This window comes from Cylas formicarius, unplaced genomic scaffold (genome assembly GCF_029955315.1).
Source record: "Cylas formicarius isolate icCylForm1 unplaced genomic scaffold, icCylForm1.1 PGA_scaffold_1__22_contigs__length_36826433, whole genome shotgun sequence".
NCBI lineage: Eukaryota > Metazoa > Arthropoda > Insecta > Coleoptera > Brentidae > Cylas > Cylas formicarius.
Genome location: NW_026844264.1, coordinates 8,258,060 through 8,284,969, shown reverse-complemented (window position 1 = coordinate 8,284,969; position 26,910 = coordinate 8,258,060). Strand labels below are relative to the sequence as shown.

Genomic DNA, 26,910 nt, shown 5'->3' with positions numbered 1-26,910 from the left:
CTTTGAAGCTGTAGTAAAATGTTTTCAGGCTTTTATTTTTACAGAAAAATAGATCAATAATATGCATACAAAAACTTTAAAGAGTCTAGTTTTAAAACCTTAGAAATTTTAAGTAAAAAAGTAAGTTATAATTGAATCCCCCATGTACTAATATTTTGTGATTTAAAAAATGTTAAATCATATTGTGTCGTACATCGTTATTGACCTTTAAATTTTGCAACTTTATTTACCCATCCCTATCCTTATATTGGACACACTGTATAAAAATGCAAAAGTTTCCCATATGGTGCCAACTGAGTTAGACGGACTGGTTTTATATTACACTTTCTTTTTAAAAGCAAAAAAAATATATCGGCCAGAGGCGTCCGTCAGCGACCGTTTTCCCGCAATTTCTTTTGCCGAAAACGCTAAAACTCAACAATTACTGGATTACGTCAAGGAGTATTTAATGTGTTTTCGTCTTCTTAAAACAGTCGCCGAAATCTGGTGCACGCGGCACCACACGGGCCCGCTGCTCTTCTATCATTTTCTAAAAATACCGGCGCTCGGGAAAATCATCTCTCTCCGGACAGTTTCACACAATTTCACAGAATCCCAGTTGCGAATCGTTGTTATAGGTGCCCGTTGGTGGTGCGCGGTTGGTATACCCTCGGCAGATTTTCCCGATAAAAAAAGCGGAAAAAGAGAAAAAGGGACGCGTGGAAAATGGGCGACGTCGACGCATACACTACCAATTTCACAATCACGGAGAAGAAAACGAAAAAGGTGAAAAAAGTGAGCAAGCGCAGAGAGGAGAACGACTCGGGGAATACCGAAGTGACCATCACCGAGTTGGACCAACGCACCAACGGAACCAGGGGGTATGTGTGACGGCATTTTTAAGTTGGCGCGGACGAACGCGTTCTAAACCGACTTTGTAGCGCAACACTACAGCCAGCGGGGAACCTTCCGCCGCGCCTACAAATCTCAGTCGTATATATGATATACCAGATGCAGCCCAAGTGGAAAGGGTCTTGTTTTTTCACCCTTGCGATACTTAAATGAGCAAAGTTTTACAAAATTTTGTTGCTAACTTAATGACGTAAATCATTTTTTCTACTCCCGTCTGTAAGATAACTAATTACACACCGATCAGACGCGCGGGAAGCGTCACTTTACCACGTCAGTTTCGTTTCCCATGAATCCGAGCCACTTCGAACATTTCTGAGATTTTAACGCACGGATTTGGGAACAATCGGATGTTTTCGGAGATATTTCTCACTCTTTGAATTTTGACGTTTGTCAATTCTGACAGTCATATCAGTGAATGTATTCGTATTGTTTTGCTTAAACTAACGGTCCTAGAAAAAGTATAGTATGCAACACGTTCGGTAAACTCACTCGTTTATTAAAAACTCGCTCCGCTCGCGTCAAATAAACTCGTGAGTCACTTGTTGCATAATATACTATTTTCTACTCCCGTCTGTAAAATACCTAATTATACACCGATCTAGCGTGCAGGAAGCGTCACTTTACCACGTCAGTTTCGTTTCCCAGGAATCCGAGCCACTTCGGACATTTCCGGGATTTTACCACACGGATTTGGCTAGTTGACGTTTGTCAATTCTACATTCACTGATATGACAGTATTGGTGTTGTTTTGCGAAAATGTACCCAAAAACTAACGATCGTAACGATCGTAGAAAAAGTATAGTATGCAACATTGTGAAAAAACTGAAGGAGAAGACTTTCTGGTTCGACCAAGATAGAAAAATGATAAATGAAATGGTTGTTTATCTTGGTTTTCGAGTTGTTTTGAAAAAACTGAAGAGCGTCACTTTTAGCCTTCGGATTTTAAAGCATGGTTATATCTTTAAAAAGCCGGAGGGAAACACATTCTCCTAGGAATGGATGTCCTGAGTCTGTCACTCTATTGAGAATAACAAAAGACACAAAGAACTTCGTTCCCTACTAATTAAATAAATCAAATAAGAGAATTTGAATATCTCGCGCTGAATTTCCAGATTGTCAAAGAAGTGTTTTAGGAGACAAACTCATTTTCGTAGCGAATTAATTGTATAGTTTAAAAAAATTAAACAGAGATCACTTAAGCATTTTCTAGATCTTATTTAAGTCAATGAACGAGTAAGACCTAATAACATTTTCTCATGTTAGCGAAGTTTACTTCGGTTCGTTATGACGTAATCAGTATCGTCGCCAAAATGGATGAACGTAATTTAGTTTTCGTCGCCCGAAATCGACTATAGTTTACTGATATCATCATCGTTTGGTAGTCGATATCATAGTTTACTTCTTCTTAGCAAACCTACAAATAGTTGACACTATTATATCGCGCCCTGAATTTTCAGGCTGCCAAGTAATTATTAAGAATTTTGGAAGACAAAATCATTTTCTCTGGCGTTCGGGTATTACGGATGTCATTCTTTAAAGGTGCTTGAAAACGCATTCTTAAAAAGTTTCTTTTCGTAATTTTTTCGATTACGTCTTCTTAGATATGGTTCTTGTAAATTGTAAATTTTGATGAAAATGAAAAAAGTTTTTTTGCATAGTTTAAAAACGCGAAAATGCAATTCAAAATTAAAATTAAATTAAGAAGGGATCACTTAAAGGTGTCTAGATATTATTGAAGTTAATGAATGAGTAACCCCTAATAACATTTTGTCATGTTACCGATGCTTCCGTTAGTTAACTATGACGTAATCAGTATCGTCGCCAAAATGGTTGAACCACCTTACTTTAACATATATAGTTTAAATTAATTTTATTAATTAAATATCTCAAAACCAGCACGCCGCTTTTCCCTAGTTCCTCCGACCTGTTTATCGCACATCAGCGGCGTTGCCGCATTCACAAATTAGGTCCGGTGCGAATCGTCAGTGGCTTGCGTCACTCGGTGCAATGTGATATTATAGTCTCCCGCGGCGAAAACGAAAATAAAATTAGAATCGTATAACACTGGCGCGAACGGAATTTGACATCCGGAGCGAATTTTACCCGCTTTTAAAAATAACCGAATAAAATTTATACGTCTGATAAAGCTATGAAAAAATTACACTCAGACACGCTCATTATTAACGCATCACACCATAACAAAGCAGCTGCTACTGGTGATCAAATGAACTATGTAGTAAGAATCGAACCAAGAACCACTTTGCTGCTGCCGTGACGTCAACTGGCTACTGAAAACTCGAATAGACCAACATTAATATACGAATTTTGGTAAATTATGCAATGACCAACCTGTCTCTAGGCCTTCCAGGAAATGGTAGAATTCTCGTGAAGTATTTAATCTAAATATCAAAAATACAGAAAAAATCAACAACCCCGTTACTAATCAATTAAACTCTTTCAATTCTCTTCAAATTGTTTCTCTTCTCACTTGAAATATGTATTTAATCTTACGAGTGACACTGATTACAACTGGTACAACTGTTATTGCACTTATTGATAATGTTTCTGGCTGTGTAAACGTCCGCAAAACTAAATTTCATTTCCAAAAAAGTAAACCTTTCACAAAGCACGAACAACGCAAGTTTCAATTATCACTATTTGTAAAAATCAAGAAATACTGAGTGGTAAATGTCTATTATACCAAATCTTGGGATCGAATGGGATGTAGTACACAGCTTAGCCATTAACAAAAGTAACTACCCTCTCACGGTTTCGTTCTTGTGCCCGAATAAATTAGGTTAGTTCATTCCATTTGATTATTAACGGATCATGCAATAAGAAAGCAACTGCTATTGGTGATCAAATGAACTAAGGAGTAACAGTCGAACCAAGAACCACTTTGCTGCGGCCGTGAGATCAACTGGCCCACAGCAAGCTCTAATAGACCAACATTAATATACGAACTTTGGTTAAGGATTCTGAAGTATTTAATCTAAATATTATGTACATAAATAAAGAAATAAAGAGAAATTAATAAGTCCGTTACTAATTAATAAAACTAGCGAACTGCGTCAATATTTTCCGAATTGTTTCAATTCATTCATAAAGTATGTATTTAATCAACTGGTACAATTGTTATTACACTTATTGATAATGTTTCTTGCTATGTAAACATGTGAAAAAATAAATATCATTTTCAAAAAAAATTTACTATTTTCATTAACTAATGAAACTTATTATCACAAGTTGGGAAAACCAAAGAAATATTAAATGATTTCTATTATACCAGATCTTTGGATCGAATGGGATGTAGTACATCACATCCCTGGTGAGCGCTTGAAAGAAGTAACTTCCCTTTCATTTTTGTGCTTGAACAGATGAGCCTAGTAGACAAGAGGTGATTTCGGACGAACTTACTTATACTTACTTGAATTACCAAAAAGGAACATCAAGAGTTGCAGCTGATGGTGTAGTCGCAAAAAAAATATGGTATAAATTCAGAATTCAATAAAAAAATTCTTTGCCTTTACACACAAATACCGTGGTGTATATCGAGTAGTTTTTTTAGAAAAGCAAGTATTGCATTATGGCATCCACGTGATTAATGCAATTAATCATCATTAACGGGTATAGAAATGGAGCTTCTAAGATCTTATTCAAATCAATGAATGAGAAATGTCTAGTAACATTTTCTCGAGTGTCAGTGTCATGGCTAAATTGGTTTTCTTTAGCTTAATTTTCGACGCAGACAATCGACTATAGTTTGCTGATATCATTTTCGTTTTGTAGTGAATATTACATCTTGCTTATCAGATGAATGAATCGTCTATGTATTTTGTTACTTCGTCTTTTTATTCTTGCTAACCAAACCTTCTTGCACAGAGATGACCTCATTATTTCTAAAACACGCTTTTATTGGTTTATATTTTAGCAAAGAATTAGTTTTGGTTAGTAACCCTATTGAGGAATGCACTTAAACCGATCATGATTAATGTAATCACATTTGAACAGCTGGAGAGCTGAGACTTTTTCAAGTATTTTGCTAGATCATCCAACATTTTAACGATGGTCTCCAAACATTTATTATAATTGTAGTTGACAAACTTCTACGAGAAATCCATGACAGCCTCGCGTCTAAAGTTGCTGTGGTTAGGCGCAAGATGTGTCAGGCGCTTTATTTTATCGTATTTTGCCAAGATACTGCACTTTCGTAACGCTAACACGACATCTTTTGCCAATTTGTATTTCGAAAGAAACATAACACCGATAAATAACGTTTCTGGAGCAGGATCCATGACCACGCGCATTTACAATAAATATGGATATTGACCTCATTAATAAAAATAGAACCATCGCATCCGCTGGTGCGATTTTGATTTTTAACCGCACGGGTTGTCGAATTCTTCGATATTTTTGCACCCTACGTCAAACTCCACACGAGTATGATAACCTTCTTGTTGTTTATATGTCAGTAACACAAACTAAAGGCACCTTTCCACTTGTGGCGTATCTAAGATAAATACAGTCCGATTACTTCATCAAACATGCCACTCACATACCCCCGACTAAACCAAAGGTATACATGCAAAACAAATGTGAAACAATCTGCGTGTTTTATATTGTGTTGTCTGAATATTGTATCTTGTGTTATTCGTTTAGTTGTCTGCTAATACGCACTATTAATGTTTGCTGTCACCTGCTAATTCTTTTCTGTTTATAGCACTTACTAATCTGCTTTGAACGTCCAAATCTGCCAAGTAGATAGCTGTTCGATAATAAACGGAATTGACTAATGCGCATGCGTTGTTAATTCGAATGCTGACCAGATATACGAATAAATTTTATAAACGCTTATATCATCTCAGTTTACGTTTATTTAATTAATTTGATTAATTTCAAGCCGGTATTAATTTTAACAAATCAAATCAGTATATTAATTTATTTCGTTTCTTCGATTGACCAGCGGGTATATTGGATTCCGATCGAATCCGGTACACTTCTCACACTGCCAAAAATAAGTAACCGTCTCGAATCTCAGCTCTGGCACGTATGGAACGGCTAAATGTAAACCACTTGGAAATAATTAAATTAAAATAAATAAAAAGCTTGGCAACTTTTCCTTGGCTTTGGAAAACTCGGTAGTATTATGGCGTTTTCCGGATTAAACAATATTGAGAAACAGTGTTTAGCCTGGGAAAATTGCATAGCAGTTTACGTTAAATATGTATGTTTCGTTCCCAAGTTGTCCTTATTCATTTTTCATATGTCCTATTTTGTTATAATATCTTTAAAATTTTAACTGTTTGATTTTTTTTTCTCTTTTCCGTTTCCTTAAAATGTCCGAATATCGTGACTTCATTGAAATTTATTTAGTAATTTTATATAGGGTGTCTTAAAAAATATGCAACAACGCTCGGCTAAAGTTACGTCACGAACAAAAAAAAAACTAATTCTGGAAATTCATTTCAAAGATACGATTCGCCATATATTAAAAAAAAGGGTTTTGTAATTGAGTGCGCCAATCCTTACGTCCTCCTAAGTTGGTGGCGGTCATTATCATCATTTTCTTTAGTGTAAGTTTTATTACTAAGTTTGTATTGTATATCAAAGGACCCAAAAATATATGCAAGGTCCTCAAACTGGATATTTTAACATCTTTAGTGCCTTATACAGAGCTGATAACAAACAGTCAGTGGCGTACCCTTTTTGACAACAATATTCGTTAAGATACCCACCGGAAAGTCAGTTCATAATTTTAATCCCTAGTTAACCCTTTTATCATTACAAATGATAACAACAAATTAAAAAAAAATCATTTCATCATTTTCTGACCTACGTTTATATCAACCTGCATCGCTCTGGTGTGTTTTTTCTCAAACATTCAATTCAATATTGTTTTTAATTTAGTATTTTCTATTAATTAGAGAATATTTTTTTGTGTTCGAATGTCGCTTCGTTTTTTTATTTTATCGCTAGTTAATTTTTTTTGCATTAATATATAGACCGGTGTTTCTCAACCTCCCTCCCCCCAAATAAGAAAAAAAACCCCTACCTCTTCATTACAGCTTATATTAGAATAAGAATGTCGTAAAAATGAGGAGGAAAAAATTCGCCATTTGATCAATCTCTTGTTCTTGTAATAATTGTTAATACTTGTTCTTTTATTATTTTTTAATTATTTGTTAGCATTTGTCACCAATTACCAACATAAATTTAATATTTATACTATAAAATACTAACTTAAAAACGGAGGAAGTCGTTTTACTGAAACCACTTTGCTTTTCACACATACGAAAGCGCTGGATTTGGTTTAATCAGGCAAGGAGTTTCTGACATAAGTACGAATTTTGAAAGAACAAATGACTTGCTAAATACAACAGCGGCACTCAAACTGAAAAATATGAAATAAAAAGTTATGGGCACTTGAAAATATCCCCAGATTTTCAGTGGAAGGTTAAATTTCTATAGCGTGAAATAGATTCATTTATTTGCCTTTAGTTAAGTCCCCAGAGAAGCAAGAACAGGTTATCTACTGAGTTGAAAGAAAAAAACAGGTTGACTTATAAAGAAAAATATTATGATATTTCAACATTTGACTTAAATGTTCATTTTAATGCTCTCTGTAGATTTTAATCTTTTCAGTATTTTTTAAAAATTTTCAAAATCTATATAACCGACGGAGTTAGACGGCTTTTCTACGAAAAATTGAAAATTATTTCAGATTTCCATCATGTTTCAACCAGAACTCGACAGATATAAGTAATATGGTAAAACCTTTAGGAGCAACGTCCAAATAAGTTTCAATTCGTAATTGTAAAAGAAACCTGCAATTTTTTTATACTATAAAATTAAAATATTGGGCGCCCTGTATCTCCGAAATCAGCGACATTTGTATGAGGCATGATTCGCAATGTTCCTTACGAAAGGCATATGTCAGAAATTGACCTGAACCGAGTTAATTATTTTTTACACATTGCAACCTTCCACATACTTTAACGCTAAGCCTTTGACGTTGAGAAACTATGATCTAGCGACAATTGTGACGATCTAGAGGTCGAACATGAAATTTTCATCCTCTTTCACAAGATCATCGAATCATAGTATGTATATATTTTTTGTTCGCAGCCGATTTTCAGAAACGATTACAACAAAAGCACCAATAAGGACTGGCAGGCGCAGCACTTCTGCTGTTGGCAATGCGACGAAAGTCTGACGGGTCAGAGGTACGTCCTTCGGGACGATCATCCATATTGCGTATCATGTTACGAATCAGTGTTCGCGAACGCCTGCGAGAAATGTAGCCGTATCATCGGTATCGATTCCAAGGTGAGAAAAAACTTGATATACTTAAAGTTCTCGGATACTGAACAATCGCTCAAAAAATAATAAAACTGAATGGTTTTAATGTAATTACCAAAAAATGGAAAGTATAGGAGCTGTAAATAACGTTTTCTTGAATGAATTTTGACGGTCATGTCAGTGAATATATTCGTGTTACTTCAAAAAAATGTTCCCAAAAACACTCGATTCGCTCGTGCCAAATTAACTGGTGACTCAAATGCCGTTTACCATAATATACTAAAAATGTATGCAAAACATGCGGCTATGACATTTTCGTACAAATTTTCCCATTACACTTACCTTCTTTTTATGCAAAAAATTTGCTGAATGTCAGTTGCCATGTTTATTGATGAACGCCAAAAAGTATTTCTACTACCAAAAATGAGATTTAAAACAACTCAAGCATACGGGTATTGAAATTTTAAAATCCCTTGGTCGGGGGGGACCAAGGAATTTTGGGGGACTCTCCTGCCTATTAATATTATTATTATTATTTCTCTGTAAATATTCTAGTAGGCAGTTTTAGTAAAGTTTTAGTTCGTTAATTATAATTATATTCTTTATTTATTATTATTATTTGCCAAATCCGTAATTTTGCATGGGAAATTGTCAAAGAAAAGGCGCCTAAAGATTAAAAAATCGCACATTACTTACACTTGAGATTTAGTTTTTGTTATTCGCCTAGTGAAAATTACTATTTTACTATTGTTTATTACTAATTTATCTTGAAACATCTACACACACATTTCAAACACATACAGACTGTACCTACAATGTTAAAATATTAAATTTTTTAAAATAGGTTTTGAATGAAGATTTGGAAATACCTGCTATACACCATATGGCTTTTTTGAACCAAGAAACATCTGTTGTTGTTTGCCAATCGGCCATTCCAAGAATAAAGGAATAAAGTTAACATCAACTAACTACTGACCGCAAATATTTACTATTTATGTGAAGCGAAAGGTTTTTACATGTTTGTCTTTGTGACAGTTATTGATTATATATATATATATATATATATATATATATATATATATATATATATATATATATATATATATATATATATATATATATATATATATATATATATATATATATATATATATATATATATATATATATATATATATATATATATATACATTCTAATTTATTTATTTGTATTTATAGCGACAAATTATTATTTATAATATTCTGGTTCTTAATGTAATATTTAAATTATATGTAAACTATAAAATTGAGGGAATCGTGGTATTTAAACAACTTTGCCTTGAAATCACAAACTGTCATGGTATGCCCATATTTAAATTTAAAAATGCAAAGGGACTGCCTAACAAATCTCAGTACAAATGTCATTCAATATATTGAAATACCACAATATTTTTTAAATTTACATTTCTAGCACCTCTATAGGTTATAAAATCACTAAAGCACCTAAGTGTTAGCATCAAAATGAAATTCAATGTGCTTAAGTTCTTAAACCTGATAGGTGAAAATTTTTACATCCTACTTCTCAATTATGCACGGACCAAGCATGTGGAAAGGGTTTCTATAAAATTTCAGCTTCTTACACCACGGCCACGAACCACTTTCCCATCGGTTTCGGATTGTTCGGTAGGTTTTAGCAATGGTACCTTCTTCTTTTTCATGCTGCTTCTCCATGTTTGCTAACATCATGGCAATGCTGACCATGGAAACCACTGCTCTGAAAAGATTCCGCAGCCAGGATATTCTTCTTCTTCCAATTAATCTTCTTTCCCTGGATTATCAAGTGACGTAGCTCATACTTTGAACCCCGAATTATGTGATCCAGATAGAAGATCTTTCTCCTTTTCACTTCTTTAACTCTTTGTTCATCCTGATTAAGCACTTCTACGTTGGTCGTGTGCTCCATCCACGATATTTAAAGGTCCATGTTTCTACGCTATAGTACAGCACTGGGCATACATAGCACCTCAGCATGCATACTCTAAGATCTAGGCTCAGGTCGCGGCTACAGAGCATCTTTTTCATTTTGACAAATGCTGCACGTGCTTTCTCTATGCGGATCTTGATTTCGGAACAGTATTCGACAGTAGAGGTGATATTTGCACACAAATAATAATATTTTGCAATCCGCTCTAATTGTTGTTCATCTACACAAAGGTGTTCTTGCTGGGCGTTGTTTTTTGTTATGATCATATACATGTACCTTAACATTTGTCAAATCTGACAGTCACGTCACATGTCATATTTACATTTATTCAGGTAGTTTTGCAATAATGTAGCTAAAAACCAATAGTCGTAGAAAAAGTTGATAAACTTCTTCAGTCACTTCCTTATTAAGTACTCGCTTCGCTCGTGCAAATAATATTACTAAAATTACGTTTATCAAACTTATTTTCATAATATACCTAATATTTAAAGTGGAACTTTATTAGTGTAATAAAAAAAGATCTAATTCTTGTTAAACAAATCTCGTAGTGACCTAACATTTTTTTTCTAATTTACTTTTACAATTGTTTTGGTACTGTTACGGGCACTTACTAGTAAAATAACACAATAAGACACAGACAGAACATCAATTCTTTGGAGAACGTCATTCTCTAATATCAAGAATCGGTAACCTTCTCGAAAGATTTTCGTTTTCCCAATACGTTATCCTATGTTTGTTTGAGTCGGGCTTACTTTTGTTGAAAGTAATAAAAAAAAGAATGTTTACAATCCCGGCTAAAAGGAATTTCGCGGCAATAATGAAATTAGTAATGCGTTCCTTGGCAACTCGTCAAAACTTTACAATTTCTCCTAGACCATCCCGGCCATCTTTTCTTTATTATATAGGTTTTTGTTTCCATTGCTCGCACTATCCAATAGGCATTTTGATGTGTGCTGACGTCGTCATAGGTGACTCGGCGTCGGCAGCCGACGTCATATGGTGCAGTTAATTACCTAATTTTATGCTTACGATTGACGTAACAAATGCTTTACCAAAAATCGTAGGTAACATGTTTTTACTTTTTTTGGCGATCTTAATACACCCAAATGATTAATTTTGGTTAGTTAGCAAATCAACTTAATATGTAATAATTTCTTATTAGGGTTTATAAGGAACCTAATTAAATTATCAAACAAATTTGACTGACCAATATGATCAGGGCAAACGGAAAAAAAACAAAACAATTCAAAAGGTATGTTTTATATTTATTTTGCAAAAATAAATATTTTTACGAAACGTATTTGGATTTTAGTCCAAGTAGTAAAAAATAAAAATAATTCCCCCCACCAAAAAAAAAAACATCTGCAACTTCACATTTAGCAGAATTCCTATGGCTACCATAATGTCAACCTCGAGTAATTTGAATTACTACTATTTGAACAACCCTAGATGTTCACACGTCACAGATATTTTATACTGTGAACTGCTAAAAGCACCAATGTTAGCTGTTTGTTAAAAATGCCGCAGGAACAATATTTGACGTACAAATTCATATAATCATTATCCCTATGCGACCAAACCGGGTGTGTTTATACGTCAAAGTAACGTCAAAATTGGTGCTTCTCACGTGATTATTATTTGAGTTTGACCCTATAATTGACTTCGAATTGATCATGGGAATTTAATGTCATAATATTCACATCAGCCAGACGTATTAAAAGAGACCTTCTTATTGGGAATTTTTCTTTTGGTTAGTTTGTCGTTTCCTCTTGAGTAATTATAATTTTTTTCGGTGTCATTCAAAAAAGGTGTTTCCTTAGAATCTAAACCAATCATGATTATCAGATCTACAAGAAAACTTTAAATCTTAAATAACAACGTGACCACACCAGAAAAACATGTTTTTCCTAGACCAATTCTAACAACGCAAAAGTTAAGGTTTACAACAACAATCAAAAGGAAAACTGGGTTTCTTTGCACTGTTTAAGGATAGATTATATTATAGTATTTCTATTATTTGTATAGATAGTTTCGTCGTCGTATATTAGGAGAATAAAAAGAGCTACAAATTACAAGAAGAGCAACTCAAACGCTTAATTCCTTGCTGTGGTCCAACGATATTAAAACATGTACGAAAATTAGAATATATGAAGCAGTTGTGGAACCCATCTTAACGGACGGCGCAGAATGCTGGCAAACGACGAAGAACGACAAGCAAGTTATCGACACAGTAGAAATGGGTTTCTTGAGAAGAGCATGCCAAGTGTCGAGAGTAGAACACTTCAGGAATGAAGAAATATGAAGAAGAACAGAGAACGAACGATGAGCCAAAAAAAATACTAAAATCTCATGGAACGATGGTATAAGAAATATAATGAAGGACAGAGCAATTAAAGAAGATGAATGAAGATAAATGGAGGTCGAAATGTGGGATGCCGCAGAAGCTGTAGGAACCCCACTGTATATATATATATATATATATATATATATATATATATATATATATATATATATATATATATATATATATATATATATATATATATATATATATATATATATATATATATATATATATATATATATATATATAGATATATTCATAGCTGCTTACTTCATGTATATATAAATATATATGATGACACTATATTCCGAGATATCATCCGTTCGCTCGTTGAACTCCGACTGGAATCCTGCATCCGACTGGAATCCTGCAGACGTTTCGCCAAAATCTCACTTGGCATCTTCAATGCTCGCGCTCCGAAAACACTTCGAACACTCGGAGCGCGAGCATTGAAGATGCCAAGTGAGATTTTGGCGAAACGTCTGCAGGATTCTAATCGGAGTTCAACGAGCGAACGGATGATATCCCGGAATATAGTGTCATCACATTTTTCCATCCGTGAATCAATACGTGAGAATATATATATATATATATATATATATATATATATATATATATATATATATATATATATATATATATATATATATATATATATATATATATATATATATATATGATGACACTATATTCCGGGATATCATCCGTTCGCTCGTTGAACTCCGACTGGAATCCTGCATCCGACTGGAATCCTGCAAATCTTGCATCCGACTGGAATCCTGCAGACGTTTCGCCAAAATCTCACTTGGCATCTTCAATGCTCGCGTTCCGAAAACACTTCGAACACTGGGAGGTTATCGGCGGTGCGTGCGGTATTTATACTCTGCGCCGGAGATGGTAACGGTGCTGCTTATGCGTGGGGGGAGGTGGCTCCGCCCCCTGAATTGTCGCGTTGTTAATTTCGCCCGATCGTAGTTGCGATGTTCCCGTTGGCTGCTGCGCATCGCTCTGCTGTTTGATTATCGTTCTCCACGTGTTGGATAAATGCAGAGCGTCGTCTCTCGTATTGAGGTGTCCGGACTTTTCTATTTCGATGGCCTCTCGTATAATCCTAGTCCTAAAATCAGGAATATTAGCTATTTGTTTGCAAGTGCCGAAATCAATTTTATGGCCTGTCTGATGTTGGTGCTGAAACAAAGCAGATGTTGTTTGTTTGTTTCTTATGGCTAAACGATGTTCCTCGAGTCTGGCTGAAATCCTTCTGTTGGTCTGTCCCACATACGTCAGGCTGCACGATCCGCATGCTACACTGTATACTCCTTGGTTTTCCAGAGTAATTTTTTGTTTTGGGTTTCTTAGTATTGCTCCGATGGTATGGTCAGGTTTGTATGCCGTTGAGATGTCGTTTTTCCGTAATATTCGGCCGATTTTGTCAGTAACCCCCTTGATGTATATATATATATATATATATATATATGTATATATATATATATATATATATATATATATATATATATATATATATATATATATATATATATACACACATGAAGTAAGCAGCTATGATTATATCCATGTTTTGGTAACCCAAATTCGACGAAGTTTGAAAACAAAAAAAGCGTCAGAAAAACGTGCGAGGATGTATCCGGTTGCCTTTGCATTGTGCAAACCATTCTAAATGAAACTTTGTACTTGGATTTTCCTTTGTCCAATTTTTTCTCTTGACGAAAAGCCTGAATTAAGCCGACTTTATTTAGATACGCGTGAAAACATTGAGTTATCAACCTTTACTTGAGTTGCATCCAGTATGACATTTCCCTCAATATTCAAGACTTGGCCGAATGCAGTTTTGAACGGAACCTATTTTTTATCCAATATCGGTAAAATATCACATTCCAACGCTCACAGGTAACTCATGAAATAAAAATGTGAGGTACAAATAAGGTTATGGTTTTAAGTTCTGCCAAAATTAGTGTAACTTCATGGCCACTAAATTATACCATAACCGATGGACAAGAAATTTTTACCAAATCCGGGCGACGATACCAGCATTTTTTCGATCAAAAATTGGTTGGTCCATGACTTCCATATTATTATAATGTTCTCCTAAAGCACGTCTATTAAGTTATCATTAACGTATAAATCGATATTACCACTTACTTTACAGAAAAGTAACGCAAATGCAACGTAAAAATGTGGTCGTAAATCTGAAAAATGCTACTTGAGTAATTAACATCGTTTATACGCGTTTGTTTCGTGACTCCGCTGTGTACATCATCTTCCCACGCTTCGGAAATTTACAAAAGTCTCGGTGTAAAAAAAAGATATTCGCCTTTTTAAAAATTAAAAATGACGTCACATCTGCAAACACAATGCTGTTGCACGGACCTTGACTATAGCGACGTAACGCGAAACCCACACCGCTGTTGACTATAAAAATTTACCTTATTCCCATATACGGCTAATTGGTCAAGGATTTTGTGAGCATTTTAACGAATATTTTATTAAAATCGTCTAGCGCGAGATGAGTGGATCCTTGGGTCTCATGTTGTTTGTGTCTCTCGCCCAGCTTTTTCGGTCACAGTTATAAATAATTTGACGGTTTATATTATCGATTCGTATAGGCTATTGCCGAAAAGAATTGAGAAAGAAAATCGGAGATTGTGTCCGGTTCAACTCAATTTCGGTGTCTTTGATTCTGGATCTGTCGAATTCTATTTGTACTTGTGGGTGACCAATAGGCCTGACCGCTTCAGTCATAAAATTCTTTCACATTTTCGAATATTCCACCAGGGTGCTTTTTCCTTTGGCACGCCATTTTCAACAGGCAAAACCCATGGGTGTAAGGACTTGATAAAAAGAAAGTTACCTAACCGGACTATATTACTCCGTATACGTTAGAAATTTTTGGACAAAAACCGATCACCATATATTACTGCGCAAGTTGCAGAATATTACTAATCTTTCGAATGATTTTTTCTTTTAACAGAATTGTATCACTACAGCAGGCAACTCTTTGTCGAATTCTAAAATTTTGTTGCTATGACTGAAGTCGAATTTGGGTCCTTTACGTACAGAATGATTGCAAATAATTACAAAAGGTTTGCTTGTGGTAAGTCAGTGGTACTCTGTGAAACCTCTGAAACCTAATGTTCCTATTGCGGCTAAGTTACGTCTCTTTAACGAAATAATATATTTTTCGACTATACACTCATTGGTGAGCCTTCTGCAGAGGTGCGATGCGTTTAGAAAAATTACTGGCGAGATCTATCACATATCTACCCTTAAACTTATTTAGATACGCAACGTTTATCAGGAGGAAACTGGAGTATTCATCTGACAACCTATCTATGAAAATCAATTTGGAGAGTGTTTAACATAAATGCTTAAAATATTTTCACTCTTAGTTACACGGATCTAACTTTTGTTGCTCTAACGGTTTGTTATGGAGTCTTTGAACGTTAAAAGGGTCTGTTTATCTGTCGCCACGCTGTATAAACTGGTTAATAATTCTATAACTTGTCCGTCCCCAATTGAGAGAATCCCTTTTTTAATTCTACTCTATAATTCACACAATGCAGACCTATTTTTATAATTTTAAGCCAATCTGATGGTCAGGTCACCAATTTATCAATTGTGTTTATACTGCGCATGAGTGACTTTTGATAATGATGTAACTGTGTGTTTATTATTATCTTTTTGTTATTACAGTGAACGTTCTATAAGCAACCTCTATACAAGCAAATAATAAAAAAAAATAAAATAGATTTTTTGGTCACAGGAAAATTGAAATCTCCTCGTTTCTTCAAAGATGTGAATTAGCCAGTATATTGCAAATCATCCAAAAATGCTTGCCAAACTTATACACATTTTAGCGACTGGTATAATGATGTATTCATACCTTCAGTTCTCTTAATAGATAATGCAACTTGGTCTGAGAATAAATTTACTGGTAACCCAAATTTCAAAGTTATGTTTTTCCCACTAATAACACACCATTATTGCAACTACTAGATCAAAATGTGATAAAGTCACTAAAACAACGCTCTCGCAAACATCTACTTGTATGTCTTGCAGCCTGAGCTGCACAAGATGGAATAGTTTCAGCACTGCAAAATATAAATTTGACAGATGTTTATTTAGTGGTCTAAGCATTTATAAAAAGCATTTATAAAAAAATCATTTCAACATCTCTTTTCGTCGAGTGATGAGATTCAATACAACATTCCTTTTCAGAAGAAGATGATATTCCCTTGGCAATATTGTATAATTCGATATTTAATGATTTTAATTTAGCTGAAAATATGGAGTGGGCAAGTGGAATTTAACCTTGAAAAAAATCTTGAAGTAGAAAGTGAAACTCTTGTGTGATGACTCCAATAAAAACATCAGTGATATTGTAAATTCATTTAACTTGATAATAGAATGGGCAAGAGAAAATGACGTATCCTTGCAACGAAGTTCTTTTGTTACAAAGAATAAGAGAAACCAAGGATTTATTAAAATTTAATTGTTTATTTTTTTTTAAATATAATTAATAGTAAAATGTTTTCTTTTGCAAAATCAAACTGAATTTATTTATTTATTTAACCGTTTAGTTACTAAAAGAAATAAGTAAAAATATTTTTCACACTGTAAATATTTTTATAATCCCTTGTTCTCTATAAACAACTTTTTCCAATAAGAAACTTTTTTATAATAATATATTACAATCCCCTATTCTCTATAAACAACTTTTCCCAATAAGAAACTCCTTTATTGCAATATTTTATAACCGATATCATATATCAAAACTCAAAACCCAATATTTAGGTTGCAATAAATAATTCACGTTGTGACACCCTTTTAAACTATTCTAAACTCTCGGGAATGATCGTGACGTCATACCGCTGCTTTTCGATCAATACGGCGACATGTGTTATTCTCAATTATATTATTTACGTTTATTTTTGGCTCTTGTAAAATGAGTTTTTTTTTAGTCCACGACATTTTGTATTTGTGCTTAGTGTGCTTTACATGATAATAATGGAAGCAACAAAAAAACAATATTACAAATCGTGCCATCGTGTTTGGGTACAACCCGTAAAATGCCAAGTAAACTTTTTATTCGTCTAAAAGAAAATAAAAGGCGTAGTTTTTTATTAACATTATTTTCAGTTGTAATTTTAGCCTTTACCTTGAAAACATTTTTAACTCTTCGAACTTGCACCCATTCTATTGCAGTCTCCATAGGAATAGCTTCCTGGTGTATATAAAATAAGGAACACTAAGTTATCAGTGCCAATAAACTTTAAAATCAGTATTTACGTTTCCAGTAGTTTAAAAAAAATCATTTTTGTGTTTTTTTTGTTGAATAATTTACATTTTATTTCATCTACCATCTGAATTTTAAAAACTAAAAAACTTTAAGCTGATTACAATATTATATTGGTTTAAAACTAGTGGCTAATTTTTTTATGAACATACCTTTTAGCTTTAACAACGCGAACCTCATCAAAAGAAAAACTTTCGGTGGTTTGAGTGTAAGATTTCTCCATAAACTAAAGGTAAATTATTAGATTTTTAAAACTTTCACGCAGCAGCCAATGATAGCGCGTTTCAAAGAGGATTTAAATAAAATAATTTTTAAGTGCTTATATTTGTTACATAGAACAACAAAAAAAATTTTTTTTTGACACTGTGGTTCCCCCTATTGGTTTAAATGAATTGCTTATATAGAGCGTTCACTGTATTACCGTTAACAGTTTTCGTTTTTGGATAGATGTTATTAGTGCGTTGGTATTTATTGTTTTATTGCATTGTTTTATTTTAAGTATGTTTTGTGGTAATTGGCGTATTTATACTGGTTTGCCTCCAACTGGAACAAGTGAACTTGGGATGCTTTCAGCAACGCAAAAATATTTTTTTATTTACTTCCACAGGAAAAATAACAAAAATAAAACCGTTCAGTCTTGCAAGAAGTGCCACTCAACTGTAATTAAGCATTGGCGATACTCCAAAAACAAAAAAAGCCGGCTATTTAGCATAGTGACAGTAATATACATCTGAGATACTTATACTTCGTTTCGTTCATAGAATATTGAAAAGTAACCGCGTGGTTAATAAACATTTGTCCCAATGTCCCCCAATTTCCCTTCAAACTAATTTACAATATTTTTATTTAGCAATTATTTCTAAACCAATTGCTCAAGTAATACATTATCTCAGCCGTACTTGTTGAAACATTAAATAACTCCAAAACAAGTAATTTTTTTTTCTATAAACAAGAGTATATTTTTTGGCGAAAAATCTTTAAGCATTACATCGTTTTTGCCCAAAAAAAAAAAATATCCCGCTATTGTACAAACCCTTTAAAATTCAGAAATTCAGTAGTATATACCAATAACATTTTAATTATTCTATAGAACACAAATGTATGTGTTTGAAGGAGGATTAGCGAAACATGGTGGGCATATAGTTTGTATATATTTTTTGTAAATTATTAATAGAAAAAAATGTCGACTTTTTAGTCACAGGTCAATTAAGAAAATATCTTCGGGTCTATCAATTCTCCTAAAAAGTTTGGTTAACTCTTTGTCAAACCCCTTTTAGAAGGGGAGGAGACCCCGTATCATCTGCTCACCGAGTGCCCTGCCTTGACATGGGCAAGATTGGGAGTCTACAAATACATAATGCATAACTGTTATAAGAGGTTAGAGATATTCAGTTGTTTTAAAATGTTTACAATTGCACCCTTAAACAATGTTATTGCTAAAAAATCTTTAAAAAAATTTAATTAGATATTTCCATTTTTTTAAAATTGATTTTGATTTTTAATTTTTCACCCTGTTTTATTACAAAAATACGTTATTTCGTGCGAACACATAGTACATTTCATATTTGGCCTCTTTAATCTTGACTAATTGAAAACGAGCATTTGTTGTTATTATTAATGATTACCAAATATCTGTAACATTTTAATTCGGTTGTATTTTGCATAATATAACGAATTTTTGGCAACCTGCATTATGCGAGTAACTTGTATATTATATTTATAATCACAGGGGACAGAAAACAGCAGTCTGTGTTAACGCCGGAACGTTGCTATAAATAGACGATTGCTTATTTTGTTCATAAATCAGGTGTTAAGCCGTACACAGCACACAGCAAATTATAAATATATATTATGTTGTAGCTAATGTTTATGTTTTAAATTCCGAACGTGCTTTGCGCTATACAAACGCGCTTAATTCGATGATTATTTTTTTAAATACCTTCCACTTAAGCTAAAGTAAACATGGCACAAAAATGCAGCTATAATTGAAAATTTTTGTTTTATCATACCACGTGAATAAACAAAATGTGCGCAACAAAGGCCAAATAAGTACTAACAACTGAGTTCTTGATAATGCTAGAACAAAGCTCAAATGTACGCTATTAGGATTAGGATTTCAAAAAACAACCGAATATGTTGAAATTTCATCAAATAAACAGACATGTTTTGTCGATTAATGGATATTTTTGTTTTCACAAAGGTCGCGATAGCGTGTTCATAAGCAATATTGTTATTATATTTTAGCGGACTTTTCTGTACGAGTACACGTCATTAAGCGCATTATCAAAATAGTATATTATGCCGTAGGATTTATAAACTCCTTTTTAATCACGAATTTCATTTGGCTCGAGCGGATCGTACTATTTTTTCTACGATCGTCAGTTTTTGGGTGTATTTTTGCACAACAACTCGGAATGATATACATTCTAAGCATGGTGATGATCTCCTAGAGACGTTGTTGTCTGTGGTATACATTATTTTGATATTATTGCAAAAGACTATTATTAAATTCTTATTAAATACAAAAAAAATTGCTTTATAAGCTATATTTCCCCAGAGTTTAACTATTAGTGACTGTTTTCCAAAATACCTTAAATCTAATTTAGCTCAAATTAGACTAACTAATAGTCGCTTCATAAAATTCACATTGATAACTTGATTTCGAAAACTTAAGTCGTTTCTTATAATTGAATGATTTTTTTTTTGTTTGTTTTTATTATTGCGAACATCTTCTTTTATTTTATTTTGTTTGTTTTATCTATTTCTTTTTCTTTCACTAGGTGTTCTGTTTGTAGCATTAAGAACGCATTACCCTCTAAAGATCGTTGTTATATTAATAAACGATAAATAAATTAAAATGGCTTTGAATGACGCAAGCTTGATCGGTGAACAGTAGGTTATTTTAGAGTGGAGAGTAGGAAAATGTATCTTCAATGACTTTTATCGATGATTAGGACTCGATTTATACTTTCGATCTCAGTTAGCAATTAAAGTAACGTAACCGTTCCAAATGGTTATATTTGTAAACTTTCGTACTTAACATATATCGTCCTTATACCTTCTATAACGATTGCTAGTTATTCTTGCCCTGGCTAGGTTTATAAATGACGAAACTTTCAAATTATTCAAAATCTATGAACATTTAACATTTATTTATTTTTAGGATCTGTCCTACAAAGACAAGCATTGGCACGAGGCGTGTTTTTTGTGTACAACTTGTGGAGATTCGTTGGTGGACAAGCAATTTGGATCAAAGGGTGATCGTATCTACTGCGGACGCTGCTACGACGAGCAATTCGCGTCCAGATGCGATGGCTGCCACGAGATCTTCAGGGCGGGTAAGCTAGACGAGATCTTTCACAATATTTTTACCGGCTATCCGTTAAATTAAATGATATAAATTTCAAGCATAAGAAAATGCTTAAAACGTAAATTCATTTATTTAGAATGTAGATCTAGTTTTTCTTAAATTACACCTAACATTTACTTAAATAATAATTAATAATTAATAAAGGTGGCAATTTCGTCATAATGGTTTATTTTTTTTATTATTCAGTGTTTTAACATTTGATACTTTTTCGCGTAGCATAATCATGATAAAAGGAGTTCAGCAGTTCAGTGGTATGCCTTTTAATCTTTGAAAGATTGTACTCTAGATAACCTACATGAGACGACAGCATTAGGTGAAAGACAAAATAATGTATTATTAATGTTTTGTTTAATTCACACACTATAAGAATATTAGATAGTAGTGTTTTACCCAAAAAATTAATACGCTGATCCGAGGCCAAACTATCATCCAGTTTAATCCAAAAATTTTACACTGGCACCCATCGCCAAGATATTATTTGTTGAGAGCACAAGGTGCTGTATTTAATCTAATAGCGTTGTTAGAGAACAATTACCCTGCCCTATCTCCTACTTCGTTTATTTTTTCTATTAAAGCTTGCCTGTTTGGACCACAGTTAATAATTGACGTATCGTCTGCATAAAAAATGCTTTTATTACGGGACAATGACGTAGATCGTTAATGTAGACAGTAAACAGCAGCGGACCGAAAACAGAGCTCTGTTTCACTGGGGGCACGCCCCTATCCACCCTTGAATGGAATGAAAGTCCTCGTACACCATATTTGCTCAGTTTTTCCAGCAGTAAGTCATGAGAAACGCAGTTTGCAGGTTGCAAGAACGGTAGGGGTTTCGCAAGGGCCTTAAAAGCTACAATTCAAGGTTTTTGGCATTGAGAACTCTGAAGAATAGACCACGGCGGAAAATATCAGAAGACTTCGCGCTTGGAAAATATTCAATAGAACGCAGTAAAGGCAAAATATAACTGTCAGTTTAAATTGATATTTGGAGCAGGAACTGGACTATTGAAGATTGAGAAAATGTCTTATATTCGGAAGAGACGAAAAACGGCCTACGATTCAATGACCGACGAATTCGCATTTTGAAAGGAGGAGACATCTCCTTTGATTAGCATTCGGCAGACACAAACAGCTCAAACGTATGTTGATTTAGTTTTGCAACCTATGGTCCGGCTCTGGGTGGAAACGGAAAGTGCAATTTTAGAATGGCCTTCTCGCTCACCGGATCTTAATCAAATAGAGCACTTATGAGATAAGAAGAAAAGAAGAATTAGAGCCCGTCAAAATGACTCTGGCAATATAGAGCAACTTTATACAAGTGGATTTGAAGGAATGGGCAAATGTTTCTCAAGAAAATATTAGCAACTTTATGGCATTCATCGTCCAATTCCTGCTTGTATCTTTACTGGACGTATTATTAAAGCATTATTTCTTGAATTATTTTATTAATTCTTAAATCGTTATTTTCTGAAAACATGTTTTTATAGAAATCTACACGTTCTATTAATTGTTCTATTATTAAGAGAATTGAAATAATTTTCAATTATTTTGATAATGAACTTGCTTTGGAAAAGCTGCTTGACTTTTAACAAATTAAATTGTATTTCTTGAAATTATTGGGTAATGCCATATAAGTTTGGTTGTATATAAAATAAGGGTAATAAGAAGGTGTACGACGCACGGAGTGAAAGCCATAAACAAATTGGAAGCATGGACAGCCAGAACGAAAAACGAATTCTCAGGCTTATTAACAAAGTTCGCGAACTCCCATTGCAAAAAAAGAAAGACTGCATACCTGGGTCGCGTAATGCGCAATCATAAATATCAATTTCTGCAACTGATTATTAAGGGCAAGATCGAGGGTAGAACAGGACTAGGATGAAAGAAAATGTCATGGCCGAGGAACGTGAAACAGCATATGTAACATTCAGGCATTGATTCACACAGTCAGAAATAGACAAGCTATGGAAAACGTGGTCGCAAACATCTATTAACGGATAAGCAGAGAAAGAAGAAGAATAAGAAAGAAGAAAGGTTATGTAAAAAACGTTTGTCTTTAAGAATCAGAAACAGTAATTAATAAACGAGTTTCAAAATAAGCAAATTGCTTCCATGATACATGCAAAAAAATATTTATGATATTTGGTATTCGTTACTAAAACCGAAGTCCTTTGTAAAATATATCCTTTTCTGCACATAAATCTTTTTTATGTATTTTTTGTACGCTACTCTACCCAGTGAGAAAAATAAAATTATAATTATAATATATGTCGGCGCACTTAGCTTTAAGTGGTCCATATTTTCCCATATTTCGTTTTGGGTGTTTGGAATGTTTATTTTTGACTCGCATTATTTATCGGTTTCACCTAAACAGTTATAATTCTGCCATTCGTAATATTGTGGACCCATGCGAACCCACCGCAACGCGAACCGGAGAAGATAGTATGGCTTTATAAAAGCACAGGTTAGGCCGGATTTTGAGTAGCTCTGATAGTTTGTTTTTGATAGGATATTTTGTAGTTGATCGAGCCGGTCGCGGATCGTTGGATTCCCTTTAATAATCAATCAAGTGATTAGATTATTCGTTTGTTCTAAGCACTGTGTTATGTGCAACCTTTTAATATGTCCGAGCAGTCTAACCCTATGTCGCCTCGCTCGCTATCAGAACCCGCCACTCCGGGTTTCTATTTCTATTTTATCATTTTTATTATATTATTTCGATTATTTCTTACGATCTCCGACATATATTATAATTAAAATAATAATATTCTAGAAGGATATACCAATAGGAATATATACTGGCATTTAAAATTAATTATTATTAATTAAAATTTCAAAAAGATATGTATCTCGAAACGTTCAAAAAATTGTTTTGGCATACTTAAATTTGTTTTATAATATCAAAATTCACAATTTTTTAAGTTTTATTCAACATTTCGATCACAAAATCTTTATCAAGAATCGTAATGTTATTTTCAATGAATAACATGACATATCAGTTTAGATTTTTTTTCAATATCGTAGAACAATGCAGCAAAATCACTTTCTCAGCGGTACTTTCTTTGTTCGCCGTGTATATACATAGACTTACCGTTGGCGCACTCTGTAATAATCACTTAATTTGCGCCTTAAACACGATCATGCGTCATTGGTCCGTTGGAAATTAATCCCATTAGAGAAATATCCGCCCACAAAGCTTTACAAAATTTAAACCTGTCCAAGGCAACCGAAAAATAAACATCTATAAATTGGTCGTTCGATAATAATTGTGACAGCTATGCCTTTCGGCTAAAGAATTTTAAGAGGTTACGGTATAAATATATAAGTTGTTTTTCCTTTTCGGAAAATATGCAGCCTAAAGCATAAAGATAACGTTTAGGCGTTAACAATGACACACATTGGGTATTTAAGAAAGTTAGCATTGTTTAATATCGCAGACCTCCGCGAAACAAATCGCAGATATTGACCTGATTAGAAAACGTTGATTGGGTGTAATCCGCATCACATACGTCTGGCCCGGTAACTTTTTCTTGAGTCGAAGAAAAAAAGCAACAAGATGCGTTATCGTTTCCTTCAAGATGGCCTAGACTTGCACGTGCAGTCAATGTGTTACAGAAATAAGGAAATAATAAACTTTTATACCGTTTCCGCTATCAGAATTGCTTTTTTTAAACAAATTACTTTCGATATAGAAAACGCTGTAATAAACGAAAGTTTGAAACGATGTGAGATGTATAGTGTACCTCCAAGTATATCGTTTTGACTTTTGACGGACTCTCAAAAAGTAATTACGGCCTGTATTCAGAAGTTATTATCGAACTATTATATTAAAAATATTATGCCCTCTCTCTCTATCTCCTTTGTTTTTTGTAATTGTTATGAAACTTTAATTGCCTACGTTTTTAACATTCGGTTAAAGTTACTTGCAGTATGTGTCCTGTTAACTTGTCATAAAATTAAGGCGTGAACAGTATCCGGATCACCGGATATCTGCATTTTTATAATGCATTGAGAGCCATATGTTTTTCGTTTCGAGAATATTTGCTACAAAATGATATTTACTTTAAATCCAGCCACAAGAAAAGGCAACTTTTGGTGTAAATAAATAATATATATGTCGTGACAGTTTAGCTGAACAGATGCGGTATACTATTTTCTTACTCCATAGCATTGTATATTTAAACCCCATCGAATATTTGTGGCAGCAAGTAAAACCAAATGTGGCAGCAGAAAATATTTATTTTAAGTCATAAATTTAAATAAAAATATAATTAATAATATACCTGTTGGGAGCTGGGAGAAAGCAGTACAGTACATTTTAAAAAATGGAGATTCCTACATTTGCATACAAAATAACATAGACATTGTAATTGATCATAATAACAACTCTGGGAGTGAAACGGCATTACATGTTGATTACAATTGTACCTGTTTAGGCAACTAATAATAATTTGTATGCGATCTTATTTTTATTTTCTTTTAGTTGTTAACGTTTGGTATAAGGGAATTACTTTTAATTTGTTTGGATGAATAATCAAAAATTTAAAATTGGACACCTGAACATTCGCTCTATTTTTACACATTGTAATGATTTTTATGACTTTGTTGAGGGTAATAGTTTTGATGTAATCTTTCTGTCGGAAAGTTGGCTCTCACGTGATGCATCGGAACCTTTTTGTATTCCCGGTTTTGACTTTTTTCGAAAGGATAGGGTGGGTCGTGGAGGTGGAATTGCTGCATATGTTAAAAGTCATTAAATGTAGAAGTTACTAATCATAATTTTAGTGTAAATAGCGGATTAAAATACTTAATCTTAAAAATTTGCATAAAAAGAAAAAAAACGCATTTTCTTGTTTCTATAGACCCCCAATATTAATTTAAACGCTGCTTTGGGTGATTTACACAATATGTTTTCCCATGTTTATCCCACCGTTGATGACACTTTTTGTCTTGGCGATTTTAATGTTACTGATTTGAATAGTTCCCTTCTTTGAAAATTACAATCTTTATCAAGTTATAAACGAACCTACAAGAACTACAGCAACTAATAGTACCTTGATTGATGCGATTTTTGTTAATGAATGATTTCTTGCCAACGAATCTAGCACTTTAGATACACGTCACATTTCCGATTATAAATTAATTTATTGCATATTGGATTTTTTTAAAAAGCTTATTGAACCCATGATTCTAAATGCTCCAATTAAAGAATCGCGTTTTACTTATACAAAGGCTCCCTGGTTGACGTAAAATGTTAAAATATTTATGAAGCAGAGAGATTTAGCTTTACAAAGATTTAAAAGAACTAGGAATAATAATGATTGGCTCTTATACAAAAATCTAAGGAATTTTACATTGTCTACAATAAGAAGAGAAAAGAGGATATTAATTCTAATTTTAATTTTAACTCAAAAAAAGACACTACTCTTCCTAATAACTTGAATGACCCTGAAGAAATTAATACGTTCTTTTCTCAGTTACTTCAAATCAAGTGAAACTGTAATGATAAAATGCAATATTATCAAGATAATTGTGTTAATAATGCTCTACACTTTTCTTTAGAATTAACAAATCTTGCTGATGTTCATAAATATATTAATGAAATTAAAACAAACGCCACTGGGGTTGACGAAATCTCTCCACTTATGCTTAAATACTGTAGTCCTTTCATTGATAAATATGTCCACTCACATAATTAATTCTTCCATAGAGGTAAACTACTTTCCAAAATG

General features: G+C 33.4%; 1 protein-coding gene across 1 annotated transcript in view; it reads left to right on the top strand.

Annotated features, from left to right (window-relative positions):
* Positions 1 to 564: 564 nt before the first annotated feature.
* Positions 565 to 26,910, top strand: part of LOC132696139 (four and a half LIM domains protein 2) — a 43,009-nt gene continuing 16,663 nt past the window's right edge. Inside the window, exons 1-3 of the mRNA XM_060660786.1 lie at positions 565 to 860; positions 8,028 to 8,217; positions 20,975 to 21,149. Of these exons, the coding sequence (XP_060516769.1) occupies positions 706 to 860; positions 8,028 to 8,217; positions 20,975 to 21,149 (520 nt within the window). The 5' untranslated portion in view covers positions 565 to 705. The remainder of the gene's footprint in view (positions 861 to 8,027; positions 8,218 to 20,974; positions 21,150 to 26,910) is intronic.